The sequence below is a fragment of the Loxodonta africana genome, chromosome 22, assembly GCF_030014295.1.
Source record: "Loxodonta africana isolate mLoxAfr1 chromosome 22, mLoxAfr1.hap2, whole genome shotgun sequence".
Taxonomy (NCBI): Eukaryota; Metazoa; Chordata; class Mammalia; order Proboscidea; family Elephantidae; genus Loxodonta; species Loxodonta africana.
The window spans coordinates 36,198,029-36,214,884 of NC_087363.1; the positions used below are offsets into that span (position 1 = coordinate 36,198,029).

General features: G+C 51.8%; 1 protein-coding gene across 8 annotated transcripts in view; it reads right to left on the reverse strand.

Annotated features, from left to right (window-relative positions):
• Window positions 1–16,856, reverse strand: part of IQSEC1 (IQ motif and Sec7 domain ArfGEF 1) — a 154,448-nt gene that overhangs the window by 57,880 nt on the left and 79,712 nt on the right. For all 8 annotated transcript variants that reach the window (XM_064274809.1, XM_064274806.1, XM_064274810.1 and 5 more), the window contains one exon: window positions 4,232–4,526. In XM_064274809.1, the coding sequence (XP_064130879.1) occupies window positions 4,232–4,526 (295 nt within the window). The remainder of the gene's footprint in view (window positions 1–4,231; window positions 4,527–16,856) is intronic.

Below are 16,856 nucleotides of genomic sequence, written 5' to 3' on the forward strand. Positions count from 1 at the left end.
GGACTCCAGACTCCAGAGGCAGTTCTTCCCCTCCCACCACAGGGCAATGGTCTTTTCTGTGAGTTTGGAGACAGGGTGGAGAGCTAGCATTCTGAGAGGGCAGAGCTGCCACCAGGGGTGGGAGAGACCAGACAAGCTCTCAGGCTCTGTCTGGCACAGTGTCTCCCAGGGTGATGTGTGGACTCCGGAGTTCTGGGGCCACCAACATGAAGCGTAGCCCCAGGGGTGCTCCCTGTGCCTCGTTCCTAAGTGAAAACCAAACACACCTCTGCAACTGGAGCCATCTCTGAGGGAGTTGAGGAAAAGCTAAGGTAAGGCACTGGCTTCTCCACCAAGCCAAACCTCTCTCTGGCTGCAGGGACACAGCAGGCACCTGAGGTGCCCAAAAGCAGGCAGAGAGAAAAGATCTGGGTCCTCAGGAGTCTAGGTCCAACCTGCCTGCTATGTGCCAAGAATCACACCGAGTCTGGTGGTGGAGAGACTAGGTTCTTACCCTCAAGAAGCTAAGTTTGTCAGGGAGAACAGACAGACACATAAACACACAAACATACAACTGAAATAAAAGCTAAACAGACACTGAGCAAAATAAAGACTGGGCCTGAGTCAGGAGGAGAGAGTAACGTGGGAATAGCAGGGCCTGAGCCTCTCACCTCCAGCTGAGGAACTGGGTAAGTGACTTCACATTCTGCTAATCTCTCTGGAAAGCAAGTTGGCACGTCACCTGCATCTGGACAAGAGTATGCCTAGCTCCAAGAGGCTAACCCGTCTCAGGGATACCAGTAAAATACAGGCCCAGAGAGCACGGGCAGGGGCTCTCCTGGATCCCCAAACACTGAATGCATCAGCTCTCCTATGTCCCACAGGAGAGGCAACACAGGCTGGGCAGAGCGCCTCTTTGCAGAAGAGAATAGCAGGGGATGGGGATGCAAAATTACTTTTTAAAGACCAGCCAGGCCTAGAGTCGGCCAGGGTGGTTCTGTTATTCCCTTGCCCTGAAGTTACTGAACACCATCCAAAGAGATGACCTCACTTCCGCATCTGTAAGCAGAGTTTCTATTTTTTGGGTTGCCAGTGAAGCTCTGAAAGCCCACAGAGTTGATAACGGGCCCAAGGCTGAGCTCTGGTAAGCTCTTTCCTCTCTGCCTGCAAAGGAATGTGGTCCTGGGCCCCTTACACTAGCTCTGGGTGGGGACGTCACAAATGCCAGGGCCATCAGCTCCAGCCCAGAGCTCATTCCAGAGCCTTTCTCCTCAGCTAGTTTTGGACCTTGCAAACCAGGCAATGGCCCTGTTTGCCTGAGACCCTCTCTCCAAATCAATGTGGTAGGGGAGAGGAGGGCTTTCACCAGGCAGAAGTGGGCTCTGTGTCTACCCGCCATAGCCACTTTCAGTCTCTCCTATCCACCCCTTCCCCACCCCCCAAGACGATACGTGCTGACTGGAGCTTGCTCCTAACTCATCCCCAAACTCACTGTGGCTGTTCTTTTGAGGCTGGCACTCACCCAAGGCTCAGTTTAAAACTTTATTCAGACTCAGGGGAGGGAATTAAATTAACATCTGCTTACCCGCTGTGTGTGCCAGGGACCACAACCCTCACTTAATGCCCACAGCAATTTCTCATCTCAAGGGGGAAACTATCCCCATATCACAGGTGAAGACAAGGAGGCCCAGTGAGGTGAAGGGACTTGCCCAGCTAGACGCCCTCACCGGGGCTTTCCCAACAGGCCACCTCACTGCCCCTTTAAAGGACACATCCGAATGGAGAGAATGAGGAACCAAGAGGAACACTCTGGACAAGGTGCCTGATTGGTCTTGCAGATCTCCTGCCCTCACTGACAACAGGAAGTTACCAGAAGGTGCTGAGGGCCACAGGTCAGAAGGAAAATGCGTGTGACTTCCTTTGTGGCTCCTTGCACTAAAATGGGACTTCGTAGAATCAGGCACCCTAGTTTTACCTGGAAATTTCCATGCAATCTATTCCCACTTCTGCCTGGACTCCCAGGAGCTCAGGGGCCCTGACATCACCTCCACCCTCTCCCTCTCCACCACCCATTCCCTGTCATCCTCTGTGTCTCAGGCAGGCCAAATTCACTCTCGTCTCAGGGCTTTTGCACCTGCTGTCACCCTTCTTGGAATACCACCCATTCCTCAAGCACCCCTTCCAATGCCACCTTAGAGAGGTCTTCCTGACCCTCATCCAATGTCACCTTCTATGGTCATTCTATTTCCTTCCCCTCTGGAGCTGGGATCGCTTTTGAAATTATATCATTTCTTTACTGCTAACTCATTTGTGGTCTGTCTGCTGCTCCACAATTTGGCCCTGGAAACCTCCGGCCATGGCACACTTTGTCTAATGGAAAACATTTTTGGAGATGTTGGAAGAGGTGAGGTCAGCCCCTTCAGAGGCAAGGAGGCTGAGGCTTATGCAGGTTAAGAGACATGCCAAAGATTTCAGCAAGTTCCATTCCACAATGTCAGCTCAAGTGAGCAGGGGCCTCATCTGGTTCACCGCTGACTCCTGAGCACCCAGCACAGAGTCTGGCGCGTGGTGGGCATGCAGCTAACGTGCACAGAATGAAATGAACAGCTGTAGCCACATTAAGCCCGTATTAACCATATAATCATCTCCACAGCCCTCTATTATGTCTAACCTTTCTCATTCTTATTTTTGCGGTCCTGCTGCAGATGTTTTTTACTATAAACTGTTCTGATCCACTCTGGATCTGGGTACAACTGATAAAGGCAACAGAGGCTCTTCTCCTCTGCCATTGGCCTGGCCATGGGGCCAAGTGCCACGGGGTGAAGGGGACTTTCTTCCTCCACAGCCTGACAACGGGCCATTTGTCGTTGGGTTCTGGCCCCTTGCTGGCCCCCATTAGCCAAAGCTAAGGCAGGCGGGGCTGTCCAAAGTCACAGGGCAACACCGTGAGCAGAGTGCAGAGGGAGGCTCCTTGTCAGGAGAGAGACCCATCCCAGGCAGCACCCCCATTTGTCTCTGAAGGAACCGAGGCCACATTAGGCCCAGACCTCTGCTCCTTGAATGACAGAGAAAGATCAGGGGGCAAACAGAGGGCAGACCTGGCACAGGGTAGACATGGGCAGGAATGAAGGGTGAGGAGACTTCTGTAGCACAGGGTCTGGGCATCTGTACGGGGCAGAGGTGGCCGCCTGGCACTTATGAGGAGACAGCCCAGAGCTGTGGAAAATCTAACAGACAAGCAGGGCCCTATGGACTTGTGGTGCTGCTTCCTGGCAGCCCAGGGCAACTCCTGTGGCCTGAGCTCTCCACCAGAGAAGCCTCACACAGCCTGAGACACTGCTAAGCGACCTGTTCGCCCATCCGTTCACTCACACACAAGTTCACCTTCTCATTCACAGTAACGTGCCTACTAGGTGCCTGACTATGAGGGACTCAGAGTGAGTTCTCTCTGCCTCCCCTGGGACTTCTCCCTTCCTCTGCCACCTTCACCCCCAGAGAACAGGGACTTTTCTCTGTCTCCTCAACTCCTGGTCCTTCCTTGAGCCCAGCCAAGCACCCCGGCTACGCACCCTTCTTGCTCTGCCACATAGGGGTCGAGGCCCTGCAGGGGAAGGTAGTAGTTAGAAGCACCCACTGGGCCCCGGGCAGGCTTCAGTGATACTGATGCCCACTTGAACATGGAGTTGTAAACCTGTGGGGATATAATAAGCAACCTCACCTCTAGGGTTGGGGCCAGGCTTGGCTTTTTAAAGCTCGTGCTATTTATGCTGTAAACTAACCCACCTACCTCTTTCCCTCCCTCCTACTGGGCTCCTTCACTCAGACTCACATCCTACCCAACATTCAGTCCTTGGCTGGAACTACAGACCCTCCGCGGCCATGTGACCTGGGTATCCTTCTGGCATTATGACACCCCTCTCGGCCCCCAGGCCCTGGCCACAAGGGCTCTGAGAGCCACTGCAGAGGAAAAGACTTCATTTAGAGGGACTCTGAGCAACTGCCTAGAAAGGAATGTCAAAGAGCTGAGTGCATTTCAGCCAGGAGGGCCAGGGCTAGAGGCTCCCAGCAGGAGCAAGAGGTAGAGCTCGGCTGAGGTAAAGGCCGCATTCTTAGCAAATACCCACATAACTCACAGTCCAGTCTCTCAGGGAGGGTGAAAGCCCATAGGGGTCTGAGAGCTGCCTGGGTTGGGGTGGACCAGAGCAGCCTTGCCGTGTGTCCCCTTGTGACCAAGGGGCTGGGACCTGCCTACCTGCTTGTCCTGCAGGTCTGAGGAGAGCTCATAGCTCTCAGAGAGTGACCGCGAACGCTTGATGGCCTCTTCCTCGGCCTGCTTGCGCAGGATGGAGGTTGAGTGCTGCAGCTTGGGCCTCCGCGTGCGCTGCTGCTGCCCCGGTGGCCCCGAGTACAGCCCATAGGCCCCCAGCGACGTGTGCTCGTAGTGGTCTGGGCTCAGGCTGGTGCCGGGCACCAAGGGGCCCTGGTGGTAGGCTGAGGGGCTGTCCAGCGATGTGCCGGTCTCACTGCTAGGCGCCTCACCCTCAACGCTGCAGAGGAGAGAGAAGCAGGAACTGTGAGTGGGGAACCAGAGTCCAGGGTTCAGAGGGTGTGGGTGGTGGGTGGGGGCAACCATCAAGAGGCAGCCCCACACTTTCTTGGAGGGCAGAACAACTCCATTGTCCTTGCTTCTGCCCTCACTCTCCCTCCCTGACGCCCACAGGCTGCCACAGGGACCCAGAACCCTTGCAAGGCTCCTGCCTCACTCAGACTCACTTCTCTCTGTAGAACGGACCACCTTCTAACATCAACCTATCTTACCTTATTTATTTTGCTTATTTTCATTCTCCAACATGAGAATGTCAGCTCCCAGAGGACAGGACCTTCTGTCCCCTCTGTTCTCTGATGTAGCTGCAGCACCCAGGGCAGTGGCTGTACACACAGGTATGCAGTCAGAATTTGCTGGCTAACTGAATGGACCCTAGCTCCTTCTTCCCTTCACCCACACTGCTGGATGAAGTACAACACTGAGTTGTTACCTTTTTTTTCCTTTACAGTAATTAACAAAAGTGAGTCTTTACTGCACACTTCCTCGTGGCCAGGCACTGTGTGGATGCTATACATAACCACTAAATCTTAAAACTCATCTGTGAAGGAAGCATTATTGAACCCTCTGCAGGAGTGGAAACTGAGGCCCATAAAGTAGACATACTTGGCCAAGACCACCCAAGTCATAAGCAGGAGAATTAGGATTACAGCCCGAGGTGGTGGGTCTTCCACGATGATGTTCCCACTCCGCCTCACCAACCCTTGTCCCCTAACTCACCCCATACAACATCCCTCTCAACGTCTCCAGACATCAAGGGGGAGCAGGGCCAACAGATGGGGAGGAGAGGGACTGGCTGACTTACTTATCCCAAGCTTGAACTTAGCAACCCTTTTCATTTATAGACACTGGTTTCCACTGCAGACTGTTTTTCAGTGTAGGACAACAGGGAAGGAGGAATTTATGCAATGCTAACATGACTTCTGGTAGTATCTCTGGTTGCCCTGAGGTTTCCCTGTCCCATTATCATTTTCCTCAGCCTCAGGGCTAGAAGGGGCTTTAAAGATCCTCTGATCCCTGAGGCCACAGCAGAGACGGAAGGGAAGGCAGGCCCCTCCTGGACTGGAGTCCTTCTTTAATAGTCCCCATCTTCAGAACCAAGTAGGAATGCCTCACATCCAGCAGCCTGGGCCAACTCGTCCACCCCAGCCCAGCCCTGCTTCTATTCCTGCCACTTGTCACCTCCTGGCAGGGCCCCACTGCCAAGGTCAGAGCATGGAACTGTTCACCAACTCCTTGGGAGAGTCCCCCTCCCCCATCACTGCCTAGAAGCCTGGAGTAGGGGGCTGGGAAGGAAGCTGGAGGAGAAGCCAGGACCATGCCAGCTGACCGGAGCCCAACAGAAAGCAGCCTGCCCTTTGATTCTAATTCCACCCTGAGCCGGGCCAAGGCTGCAAATCTCAGCACTGGCTTTCCAGCTTACAGTTTAAGAATAGGACAGGACTTCCGTTCCTATCACCGGCTCTGGCCTCTGGGGACAAGCAGTGGGTCTCCTGTGATGAACAACAACCAATCCATTCATCAGGGGTGAAGTCGTGACAAAGTCCTTCTTTGAGGAAGAGACCCAGTTCTTTGCCTGTCTCTGCCACAAACTGGCTATGGATCAGGTGGGTCACCTTTCGTGTCAAGGCCTCAGTTTCAGGAAAACAAGAGGGTTAGGCCTGATGCCTTCAAGGTGTATAAGAATACCACCCTTGAAAAGAGTTGCCTAGCTCCCTCCCCTATACTCCCCACCCACTCACCCAGCAGCTTCCTTTGACATGTTGGTAAAGAGGAAGGAAGCCAGTGGGGCTGGAAGAGAATGAACGGGAAGGAGGGAAGGAGGAGCCAAGATGAGGTCAGACCAGGTGTACGTGTGGTATGGGGGGACAGGCAGATCTTACATTTCTCCCATTCTTTTCTGATGCTTTGGACAGTTCCTCATGATAAACAAATCACTGCCTTCATACATGTCTGCTGTATGAAAGGTTGACTGAATCCTCGTGGGGAAGTTCCAGGCAATCCTCAATTTACTGATGAGCTGGAGGAAAATCCCACCCCCAGCTGTAGGATCTCAGGACCTCCTTCTTTGTTCTGCCCCACCACAGCTCCTCCCTGCTCCCTCTGTCCAAGCCTCTCTTTGCAGCTTGTTAGTGCTCCACAAGGAAGTGTTTCCAAACACCCGTTCCCCAAAGTGGAAATGTTTTAGTCAGGGGCCGAATGTGTTTGCCTAAGAAAGAGGCTGACAGGAAACAAGATCTCTCGTCCTTGAAGAGACACAGCCAGGGCTCCACTTACAAGAAGAGAATTTAAAATAGGATCATAACCCTGAGTTCGCAGAAACAGGGTGACTGACAAGCAGTTTCCCTCCAGGCCCTTGGGCGAGTGCCCAACATTTTGCTTCTGAACTGTCAGGTGGCTCAGCCAGAGGGTGGTGGCTGGGACCCTCACCCTAATGCTCCAACGAGCCCAGAATAAGTGAACAATTTCTACCTCTCACATCTGCAAGGGGTCTGATCCTCCACCAAGCCCTTTCTTATCTGGCCTCAAAACAACCCTGAGCAGAGGTATGGGCTGGGCTGCTGTGAATCCGAGGGGGTGTTCTTATTTCCAGTCAGCAGAGTGTGGAGCTGAGGGGCTAAAGAAAGAGGAGCAGGTGGCATCCAAGGAACCCCAAGGGTAGGCCTCACTTTGTAGTGGGGAAGGGCTGGATGAGGTCACGGCATTCTGGAGACCTAAATGGTTGGGGTTAGGGTCAGGACATTGAAGGGGGTGTTACCCGCTAGGGAAGGAGGCTCTGGGAACAAGGGGAGTGGCACTCTTGGAGGGATATGACTGGGGAATGAGGCACTTGTGGGGAGGCAAGAACTTTCTGGGTTGTTTTTTTTTTTTTTTACCAACCCAGGATTCCTGCCCTTGTGTCAGCAGGTTCCAAAGAGTGCTTGGGAGAGGGCCCGGCCATCCTCTACAGGCAGAGATGTGGTCTGACAACCACCCCCACTCTTCCCCTTCACCCACGAATGCAACTCCAGCTTTCTCTCTGCTCACTGCCCTCCTCCCGCTCCCCGCAATCAGGTCTGCCTTCAAGAATCTGCCTCCTCATCAGCACCCAGCGCAGCCACCATCGCCTTACCTCACTGGGCCCCTGCCCTGTCCTCAGCCCCTCCTCTGGCCCCGCAGTATCTACTTCCCCAGCAGTCAGAGTGGTCCTGTCAAAACGTAAGACAGACCAAGGGCCTCCTCTGTTCCACATCACACTTAGGAAGGAAGACATCATCCTCGAAAGGTCCTTCAAGGCTTCATCTGGTCTGACCTCGTCTCAGCTCCTTCTTGTGCTCATTCTCTTCCAGCCTTACTGGCCTTCTTCCTCTTCTCCAATGTGTCAGGCTGGCTCCCACCTCAGGGCCTTTGCACTGGCTGCTCTCCCAGCTATCTGCATAGATTACACCCTCACCTCCTTTAAGTCCTTACTCAATCTGGCCTTCTAAAGAATGCGTACCCTGATCACCTGATTTAAAAACCATACCCCGCCCCCACATTCCTAATCCCTTACTGTGCTGTATTTTTTCTCTATCACCTTGTCACATACTGTATAACGCATTTAGCATTTTTTTGTTTGTTTGTTTATTATCTATCTCCCAAATCAGGACATAAGCTCAAAGAGGGTAGGGTTATTTGCCTGGTTTGCTTAATGATGTTTTGCAAGTGTAGACATACGTGTCCACTAATAGGTGCTCAAGAAATCCGTGCTGACTGAGTGAGGGCATTTCTCTAGAGCCTGCTGTGTGCCAGGCCTGGAGCACACACTCTTTACACACACACACACACACACACACACACACACACAGACACAGACACAGACACACACACACTCTCTCTCTCTCCACTGGGCATCTGCAGGCATCTCATGCCCCATGTGCTCAAACATAATGCCCTATCTCTTTCCTATCTTAGAGGCAGTACCCGCACCCACCCAGTGACCCAGCCAGGGGTCCTGGGTGTCATCACATCTGCCATTCCCCCCAGCCAGTTCCCACCCACCAATTCAATCAGTCATCAAATCCTGCTGAGTTTATGTGAATGGTGCCCCTTGAGTTGTACAATGTGGCAGCCTTTCCACACCCCAAAATAAAAACCAATCTCAAACCACCACAATAGGGAGGAAACGGGCAGGCCATCCTACTGCAACCAGCACGGCTCCACGGGGGTTTTGCCTGTAAATGTGCAGATGAAAGCTCGCAGAGTATGCATTGTCCTATGGGGCTAAAGAACCCATCCTGAGCCAGAGTTTATCAGTTCTTGATGGTCCATCAGAAACTACAGAGTATTTGGACACTAAAAGAGAGTCTCTTCTTAATTTGAGACAAAGAACTGATAAACAAAAAGATAAATTAATCTTCTTTAAGTGAACATGCTTAGTCTTGACAAGGATAAGCAGCAACAGGCAGTCTCAGACATGGTTGGTAGGAATATAAACTGACAGTTTTTTCAGAGTATTAGCTAGGAATAATCATCAAATTTAAATCATGTAACACTGACTATCCTTTGGCTGAACTCATAAAGACAGCAATACCCTACAACCCAAGACTCCTTGGAGAAAGGAAGAACTGTCATTTGTAATCAGAGCAGTCACATTCTCCCTCCTTACAGGGGGGCACCCACAGCAGAAGGGCTGATGCCCTAGTGACATAGATCTTTGCTTTATGATGAAGTCCATGCTTCCCCAGAGTTTGGGAGCAGCAAGGCCCAGCCCTACGAACCTGACACCATCACTGCCTCCACCCTCCAGAGCTCAGCTGCTTAGGCACACCACTTCTTCACCTGTGGAGATTTTCCCTCAGGAGCTCAGTATCTCCACCCTGCACTTTTGAGGAAGCTTCTCCCACAGCTCCAGTCCACCAGACAATACTGAACATCCCAGGGTCCTCAACTGCACGTTGGAATTCACGATCTCCCTCTCATACGGCCTGGGCCATATGCAAATCAAGGAATGGGGTAGGGTACCTGTTCCAAGCCCCTGAACATTCCCTGACAGTTTAGAGTCTCTAGAACATTCTATGACAGTTAGATGGCTACTGCCCAGAGCTCTCACAAGAAGCTCATGTGGTCCAGCAATCCCTTTTCTAGAGATTCATGCTAAGGAAATAAGACCAGCATGCAAAGAGGTAAATACAAGGATTTTCACCGCAGTGTTGTTTCTAATTATAAAAATTCAGAAATATTCTAAATGCCCAACAACAACGGATTGATGTAAATTAATTACATATCCATATAGTGGCAATGTCAAAATGGGAAAAGATCTGGTTTGATGGCTATTCTTCTGAAAAAGATTCAGGAATTTTTCCATTGACCACAAGTTTAATGTGAACTGATGCCACTGATGTAGCTGATAAGCCAGTCATGAAGATGAATTAATAAAAAAGCCAGAAGCTAAAACAGTCCTGCTGTCTGCTAAAGTAGTCAGATAACCGCAGAAGACTGGGCGCTGCGACCTACCTCCCAGAGCCAACCTACCTCCCAGAGCTGCGATAGCAAACATGGACTTGTGGCTGCTCCCAGATACCTACTCCTTGCCTGTGGCAGACATCGCTTATTGATCACAGGCACCCTCCTTCCACCCAGCACTCCAGACAGCAGATCCCTGCTGGCACAAGAGATGAATTCCATTTGCCAATTCCAAATTACAGTATACAGGGTCTGGAAACCATCTCCCACCCAGAATTGAGACTGCTCAGCCAGGGGAAAGTAGCCCAGGGGGAGATAGGAATCCTGTCTTCAAACCTCCAACAGGCTGACGAGTAGAGGACAGAGCAGATTTCTCCCTTGGGCAGACATGGTTAGGGCTGCTCAGAAGATGGTGAGGTTTCTGCCATTGGACTTGTGTAAGCTGTCACACCTCCAGACACCTGTTAAAGGTGAGGTACTCTGATCAGAAGCCTTGATTGCAGGACAGCTAAGGGCCATGAGAATCTGTACCCCCGCCCCAGTGTCTTCTCTCCACCCTTGTATTTTTTTTTTTTTAAGAATATTTTGTTTTAGGTGGAAGTTTACACAGCAAATTAGATTCCCATTCAACAATTCATACACGTTCAGTGACATTGGTTATAATTCCTACAATGTGCCAGCACTCCCATCATTTCCACCCCGTCTGCGCAATCCATCCAGCCTCCCTGCCCCTCCTTGCTTTTGGGTGAACGTTGACCATTTGGTCTCCTATAGTTGATCATTTAAAAAAGCACATTCCTCATGGGTATTACTGTTTATTTTATAGGCCAATCTATTATTTGGCTGAGAGGTGACCTCTGGGAGTAGCTTCAGTTCCAGGTTAAAAGGGTATCTTAGGGCAACAGTCTCAGGGTTTCCTCTAGTTTCTATCTGTCCAGTAAGTCTGGTCTTCTTTATGAATTGGAGTTTTGTTCTACATTTTTCTCCCATTCTAACTGGGACCTTCTATTGTATCCCTGGTCAGGCTGGTTGGTAGTGGTAGCCAGGTACCATCTACTTCTTCTGGTCTCAGACTAGAAGAGGCTGTGGTTCACATGGGCCATTAGTCCTGTGGACTAATTTTTTCCTGGATTCTTTGGTCTCCTTTACTCTCCTTTGCTCCAGACAGGAAGAGACCCATAGTTGTATCTTACATGGCTGCTTGCATGCTTTTAAGACCACAGACGCTACTCACCAAACTAGGACATAGAACATTATCTTTATGATCAAAGTTGTGCCAACTGACCTAGTTGTTCTCTGAGACTATGCTTACTTGTACTTTTTTGCCACACTCAGGTCTCAGGCTCAAATGCCACTTTCTCCAAGAGGCTACCCTGTCTTCTACAGCCCTACCTTATGCACTCCCTGTTACAAGCTACTGCAGGTAGTCCCCGATTCACGAGGTATTGAAGTTACAACAAACTGTATTTATGATCTTATGATCGTCTTTTCTTTTGGTACATCTTATGGTTAGTAATATGTACTACATAGAATGTTGCATAATTTGCTGATGTTATCATTCTCTGATGTTCACCCGCAGATGTTCAGTGTTACAATTTATAACGTTACTGATAATAAAAGGCAATAGTAATGAAAACTAAAAAAAAAATGAGGTATTCAACTTACGTCAGAGCCGACTTGCAGCAGAGTCACTGGAACGGAACCCCATAGTAAGTCGGGGAAAACCTATATCTTGTTTTTCTCATAAACTAATCTCCATGCAGCTGACCTGGAGTGTGTGTGTGTATGTGTGATCGATCCGTCCCATTGGCTCTATGAGGGGCAGGTCAGTCTGTCACCTCTAGCCCAGCACAGACACAATACAGAGCCCTGCTGAAGGAAGGCCTATGCAGGCTGGGACTGCATGCCCCATGGCAGACACACTGCAGAGGCATGTGAGACCAGGCCCCATACGCTGGGACAAGCAGCCTCTATGCCAACCCTCACATCACAGGAGAGCTCGGAGACAGGGACAGAGGGACCCCAAAAAGCCTGCTCTGGGTGGAAAGATCCTACAAACACATCTGGGCCCCAACGGACCGGATGGTGGCAGATGCCACGTCCTGACTCTAGCTGGGGAGTGAGTCAGGACTGGGGGTGAGGAGGGAGGCCCTTCGCCTCTTGGGCCACGGATGTCTCTAATTACGGCCTCTGAAGTCATGAATTACTTTTTTCAAGAAAAATGTTAGTCAGAGGCAGCTCTGGGCATAGGCGAGGCAACACAGCTGAAGCAGGGACCTGCGGTCATGGGGTCAGCTGTCCACCCCAACAACGACGACAATGATGATAACAGCTCACAGCTAGTGACGGGCCGAGCATTATATGTAACTCGTCTAATCCTTGCAACTACCCTATGAGGCAGGCACTATTAACATCCTTGTTTCACAGACAAGAAACCAGGCATGGAGAGGTTAAACTCGTGCCCACGGTCATGCAGCATGCCCAAGGTCATACAGCAAGCCAGTGAGATCAGGACCCAGGCAGTCTGGTTCCAGAGCCCAAACACTTGCCCACTACACTTACATGGCTTACTGAAAAGAAAAACACGGGTTTGGGTTGTGTGGCAGCAACTCTTCTCAATCAACTTGCCAAGTATGAGGTGCTGTGTTGGGTGTATATGCGGTGTAATCCAACCAGCACCCCTAGGAGCTGGGCTGCTGTCCTTCCTGCTGATGAAGACACTGAGGCTCAGTGCAGTTAGATACTGGGTCAAGGTCACCCACACAGGAAAGAGAGGGCCTAGGTTGGGACCCTGAGCTGGAGGTTTGGCACCTGGCTGCCTGGAGGAAGAGCACACAGTGGACACACTGGGGGCAGGACTGGGCCCAGAGGTGGGGGTCTTGGAGCTGGGTGGTACTGAGATAAGTGAAGCTGGGCTGTGTGTGGCCAGTCATGGCCCCATCACATGGTGAAGCCATCCTCTTCAGAGGGGCTGGGCCCATGGTGGAGGAAGTAGGCAGTTGGAAAGCTTGCCTGTGGTTAAATGTCCACGCCAGGAGCCTCAGTCCAGACTCCTGGCGGTCTGCACAGACCAGAACAAAACAATCTCTCCTGAAATATGTATGTCCCTCATGTCTCCAGGCCTTGTGGCCTCCTTGCACTTTGCTCTCAGGGTTTCTAATTCCAGAAAGGGAGTCTAGACCAGGGGCAGGGGCAACTAGTTCCCAGCAGCCCTGGGGCTGCCCCGGCCCTCACAAGTTCCCTCGTGGGGCCTTCTGTGGCTCTCTGCTGCCGAGACCACATTAACCAAAGTTTCGTATATTACCCAGAACAGGGAAGGGGACAGTCTTGCACCATTCTGGGATGCGTCCTGTGCTCAACTCTAGGCCGCAGCCTGGGAGAGGGACAGGGACAGGGATAGGGACAGGGAAAGGGCATGGGGAGGAGGTGAGGGTGAGGGCGACCCTGTCTTCTGAGGAAAAGTCTGGATGGCTCAGGCTGGAGAAGGGCAGCCTCTGGGCCACCCACCACACCCAAGCCTCTGCAGGGCTGTCCTTGGGCAGGAGGAGCAGGGGGACCCGTGGGACCATAGGCAGGGCAAAGGCCTACGTGGAAGCTTCAAGAGGTAGAAGTTTTTAACAGTTTGAGCTATTTGGGAAGGAGTTACCTTGGGTAATGCAGGTGTTCAAGCAGGGTCTGGAAAAGCAGTCTTCAGGGATTCTGTAGCTTGGGTGAGTCACCATACACACACACTCACCCATTCTGCCATTTGGGAGCCCTCATACAAGCTCAGCACATGTATTTAGCCCCTGCAACGATCCCATCAAGAAGCACTGCCCTTCCCATTTTGCAAATGAGAAAATAAATAGTGGCTTGTCAGATCATAGAGCTCCAGGCTACTCTCCCAATCCTTCCCATTCTGTTAGACTCTACAAGGGCTGTAGAAAGTTCTTGGACCTGGAGGCAGCCCCCATGGGCTGGTCTGGCCCCATAGAGCAGAGTACAAGGACACAAATGGTGTGTAATTAGAGGGAAAAGTAGGTGTGTGAAGGGACACAGAGCTGGTCTGCCCAGCAAAGAGGAGACTGGGAAGGCTTTCCTAAGGGAACCAGGGGCTACTTCCTAGGCAGGTCACTCCATGTCCTTCTCTCTGGCCTTGGGAGAGGCAGCATCTCCATGGATGCATAAAGCCTCAGAGCCTGGACCACAGTTGACAAGTAGACAGACGCCTGGTTGGTGATTGAAGGGATTTAGGGACCCCTTGAGAACAGCCACCATCTCTGTCCCTCCAAGACAGGAGGAGAGTGGGGGCCTCCTAGACTGAGCCCCACAATGCTGATCATGGCCACTGGTGGACAAGGTCAGGGTGAGATGATCTGGAAGGAAAGGTTCTCACAGGAGGGATGGTGAGCTGGAGGGAGCATAATCCCAGGAAAGAGAACAGAGGAGGAAGCAGGTGAGTCCACAGGAAGCACATGCACAGGACAGACCCTGAGCCTGTGCTCAGAGATCTCCAGACAGTGCCCTGAGCCTGGGTCAGAGGGGCAGGGAGGTAGTGGGGGGGGGGGGGGGGCTCTGCACTCCCTGAAAAGATTTAGGGCATGACGTGACATCGACCTAAATACTCAACAGGACTTCCGTCTGGCTGACCAGGAGCACCGCATGCAAAACAAGGGAGGTGGTGATCTTTCCAGACAAACCCGAAGTCCCCCCGACAAGGCTTAGGGGGATGGTGGTGGGAAGGTCAAAAGAGTTTCTGCTTTTACATAGCTCCCAAATTTGCTTTAATGAAGAGATACAGTAATCACAAAGAAACCAAACAAACCCAACATCCAACTGCCCACACATCCTCTCCAAGCAGACATCTCAAAGTTAGGCTCAGAACTCCTGAGCCCCTCACCAGGTGAGCTCCCCCAGGTGAGTTCCCCCCACAGCTGTCCCTACCTCAGCTGACAGCAACTCCATCCTTCCAGCTGCTCAGGCCCATCATCTCAGAGCCACTCTTAGCCACTCTCCTTTTCTCACACCCTACCTCCAATCTGTCAGCAAACTGGGTTACCCTGCCTCAAAATACGGATAGCACCTGACCACTCCATCTACCGCCACCACCCTGCATCTTGTCCTCATTCTGGCATTACTCCTACAGCCTCTTCAATGGTCTCTTCTGGTCTCCCTCACCCCCTGTTAAAACACAACTCTAAGCAGGTTCCCCGCTGCTCAGCATCCTTCCATGGCTCCCACCTCACTAGGATTTAAACTAAAATCCTCACAATGACCCAGGAGGAGAATCTACAAGACCCAGCTATTCCTCTCACTACTCCTTGGCCCAGCTCCCCGGCCCCGTGGCCGCTCCGCTCCTTCCACACTGCCTTCCTGCCTGCTCCTCTACAGGCCTGGCATGGTCCTGCTTAGGCCTGCACACTTGTGATTCTTCTGCCAGGTGTGCTCTTCTCCCAGAAGGTCACATAACTCCCTCCCTCACCGCCTTCGGGTCTTTGTTCAAAGGACATCCAAGTCTCAGTCAGATCTTCCCTGACATCCCTTTTTAAAAGCTGTACGCCACCTCCAGACTCGGTATCCTCCCTTGTCCCTCTCTCTCTGTCACCCTGGTCACCACCATCCTGCTCTCTGTGGGTGATGGCTGCCTGGCTTCAACCAGACTGTTAGACCTGGGCAACAGGGTCTCCTGAACAGTGTCTGGTACACAGAAGATACACACACACCGAGCCACTCTGACCAAGCCAGGGAGGCCTTAAAATAAAACAAAACCAAACCCAGCATCTGGAGGGCTGCTCTGTTTCCCATGCAGACCCTACGGCTTGTGGGAGCAGGAGGCTGGACACCACTCACACAAGAGAGTCAGAGCCCTGCTTGGCTGTGACTAAGGCTCAGACTTGGGTGGGGAGGTGGGATAGGGAACCAGGCACCCAACACCCACCGGAAGTTAAAATTGCAACACAGAAAAATTCACATGAAACTAAGAACTGCCCAGGAGCAGCTTTTCAAAATATGAAGACCAAAAGCTTATGTACCCTCCCTGACCATCACGCTCGAAAGGGTCAAAGGTCCCTCTGGACACAAATCCCCCCCCTGCCCCTTACCCTTAGGAGCATGGTAGCCAGGTAATAGGCACAAGATAACTTCTAGAACCGGGAGATCCTCAGTGGGCCTATGGCTTTTCCTCGACTTACGAGGGCAGACCTAAAGTGCCCAAGGATTCAAAAGCCCAGAAACTGTACTCTTAAAAGAGCCCCCGGTGATTGTGATATGTGGCCTGTTGAAATCTCACAGTTGCCAAGCCCTTCCATTGTACACATGAGAAACTGAGGCCCTAGGAAGAGGGGACACCCACCCAAGCTCTGCAGGAGGTCAGCGGCTGATGGAGACAGAAGCCGGTCCTCCTCTCTTCCCACGGCCCCATACAACCTGCTGCAGACACGCCCTTGGAGGCACAGGCGCACACTGGTGGCAGACAGCCGGAGTCCAGCCCACACAGCTTTGTTTGGCCTACAGAGTGATGGTGGTGCTTGTTGTTTTTTTCTTTCTTAAATTAGAACTAGTTATGGGAATGTTCACTAAAAATTCAGATTTCTGGCTTTTCTCATGAAAAAAAGAAAAAAATCAGTAAGATACCATACTCCCACATGGCAACATCAGCTAGTGAAGTGGTGGCCACCTATGGTGCCCTGCAGCCCCTGGTCTCCTATTGGTGATACCTGCCCAAACTATGGGGCAGCCCAGGGCCTGATCCCTAGAAGCTCCTCAGTGGCTAAGAGCACAGAGCTGTAGTAACAGGTTCAAGTCCTGGCTCTGTCACTCACTGTACAAGTTGGACAAGTGACTCCTCCTGTATGGACCTCCATTTCCCATC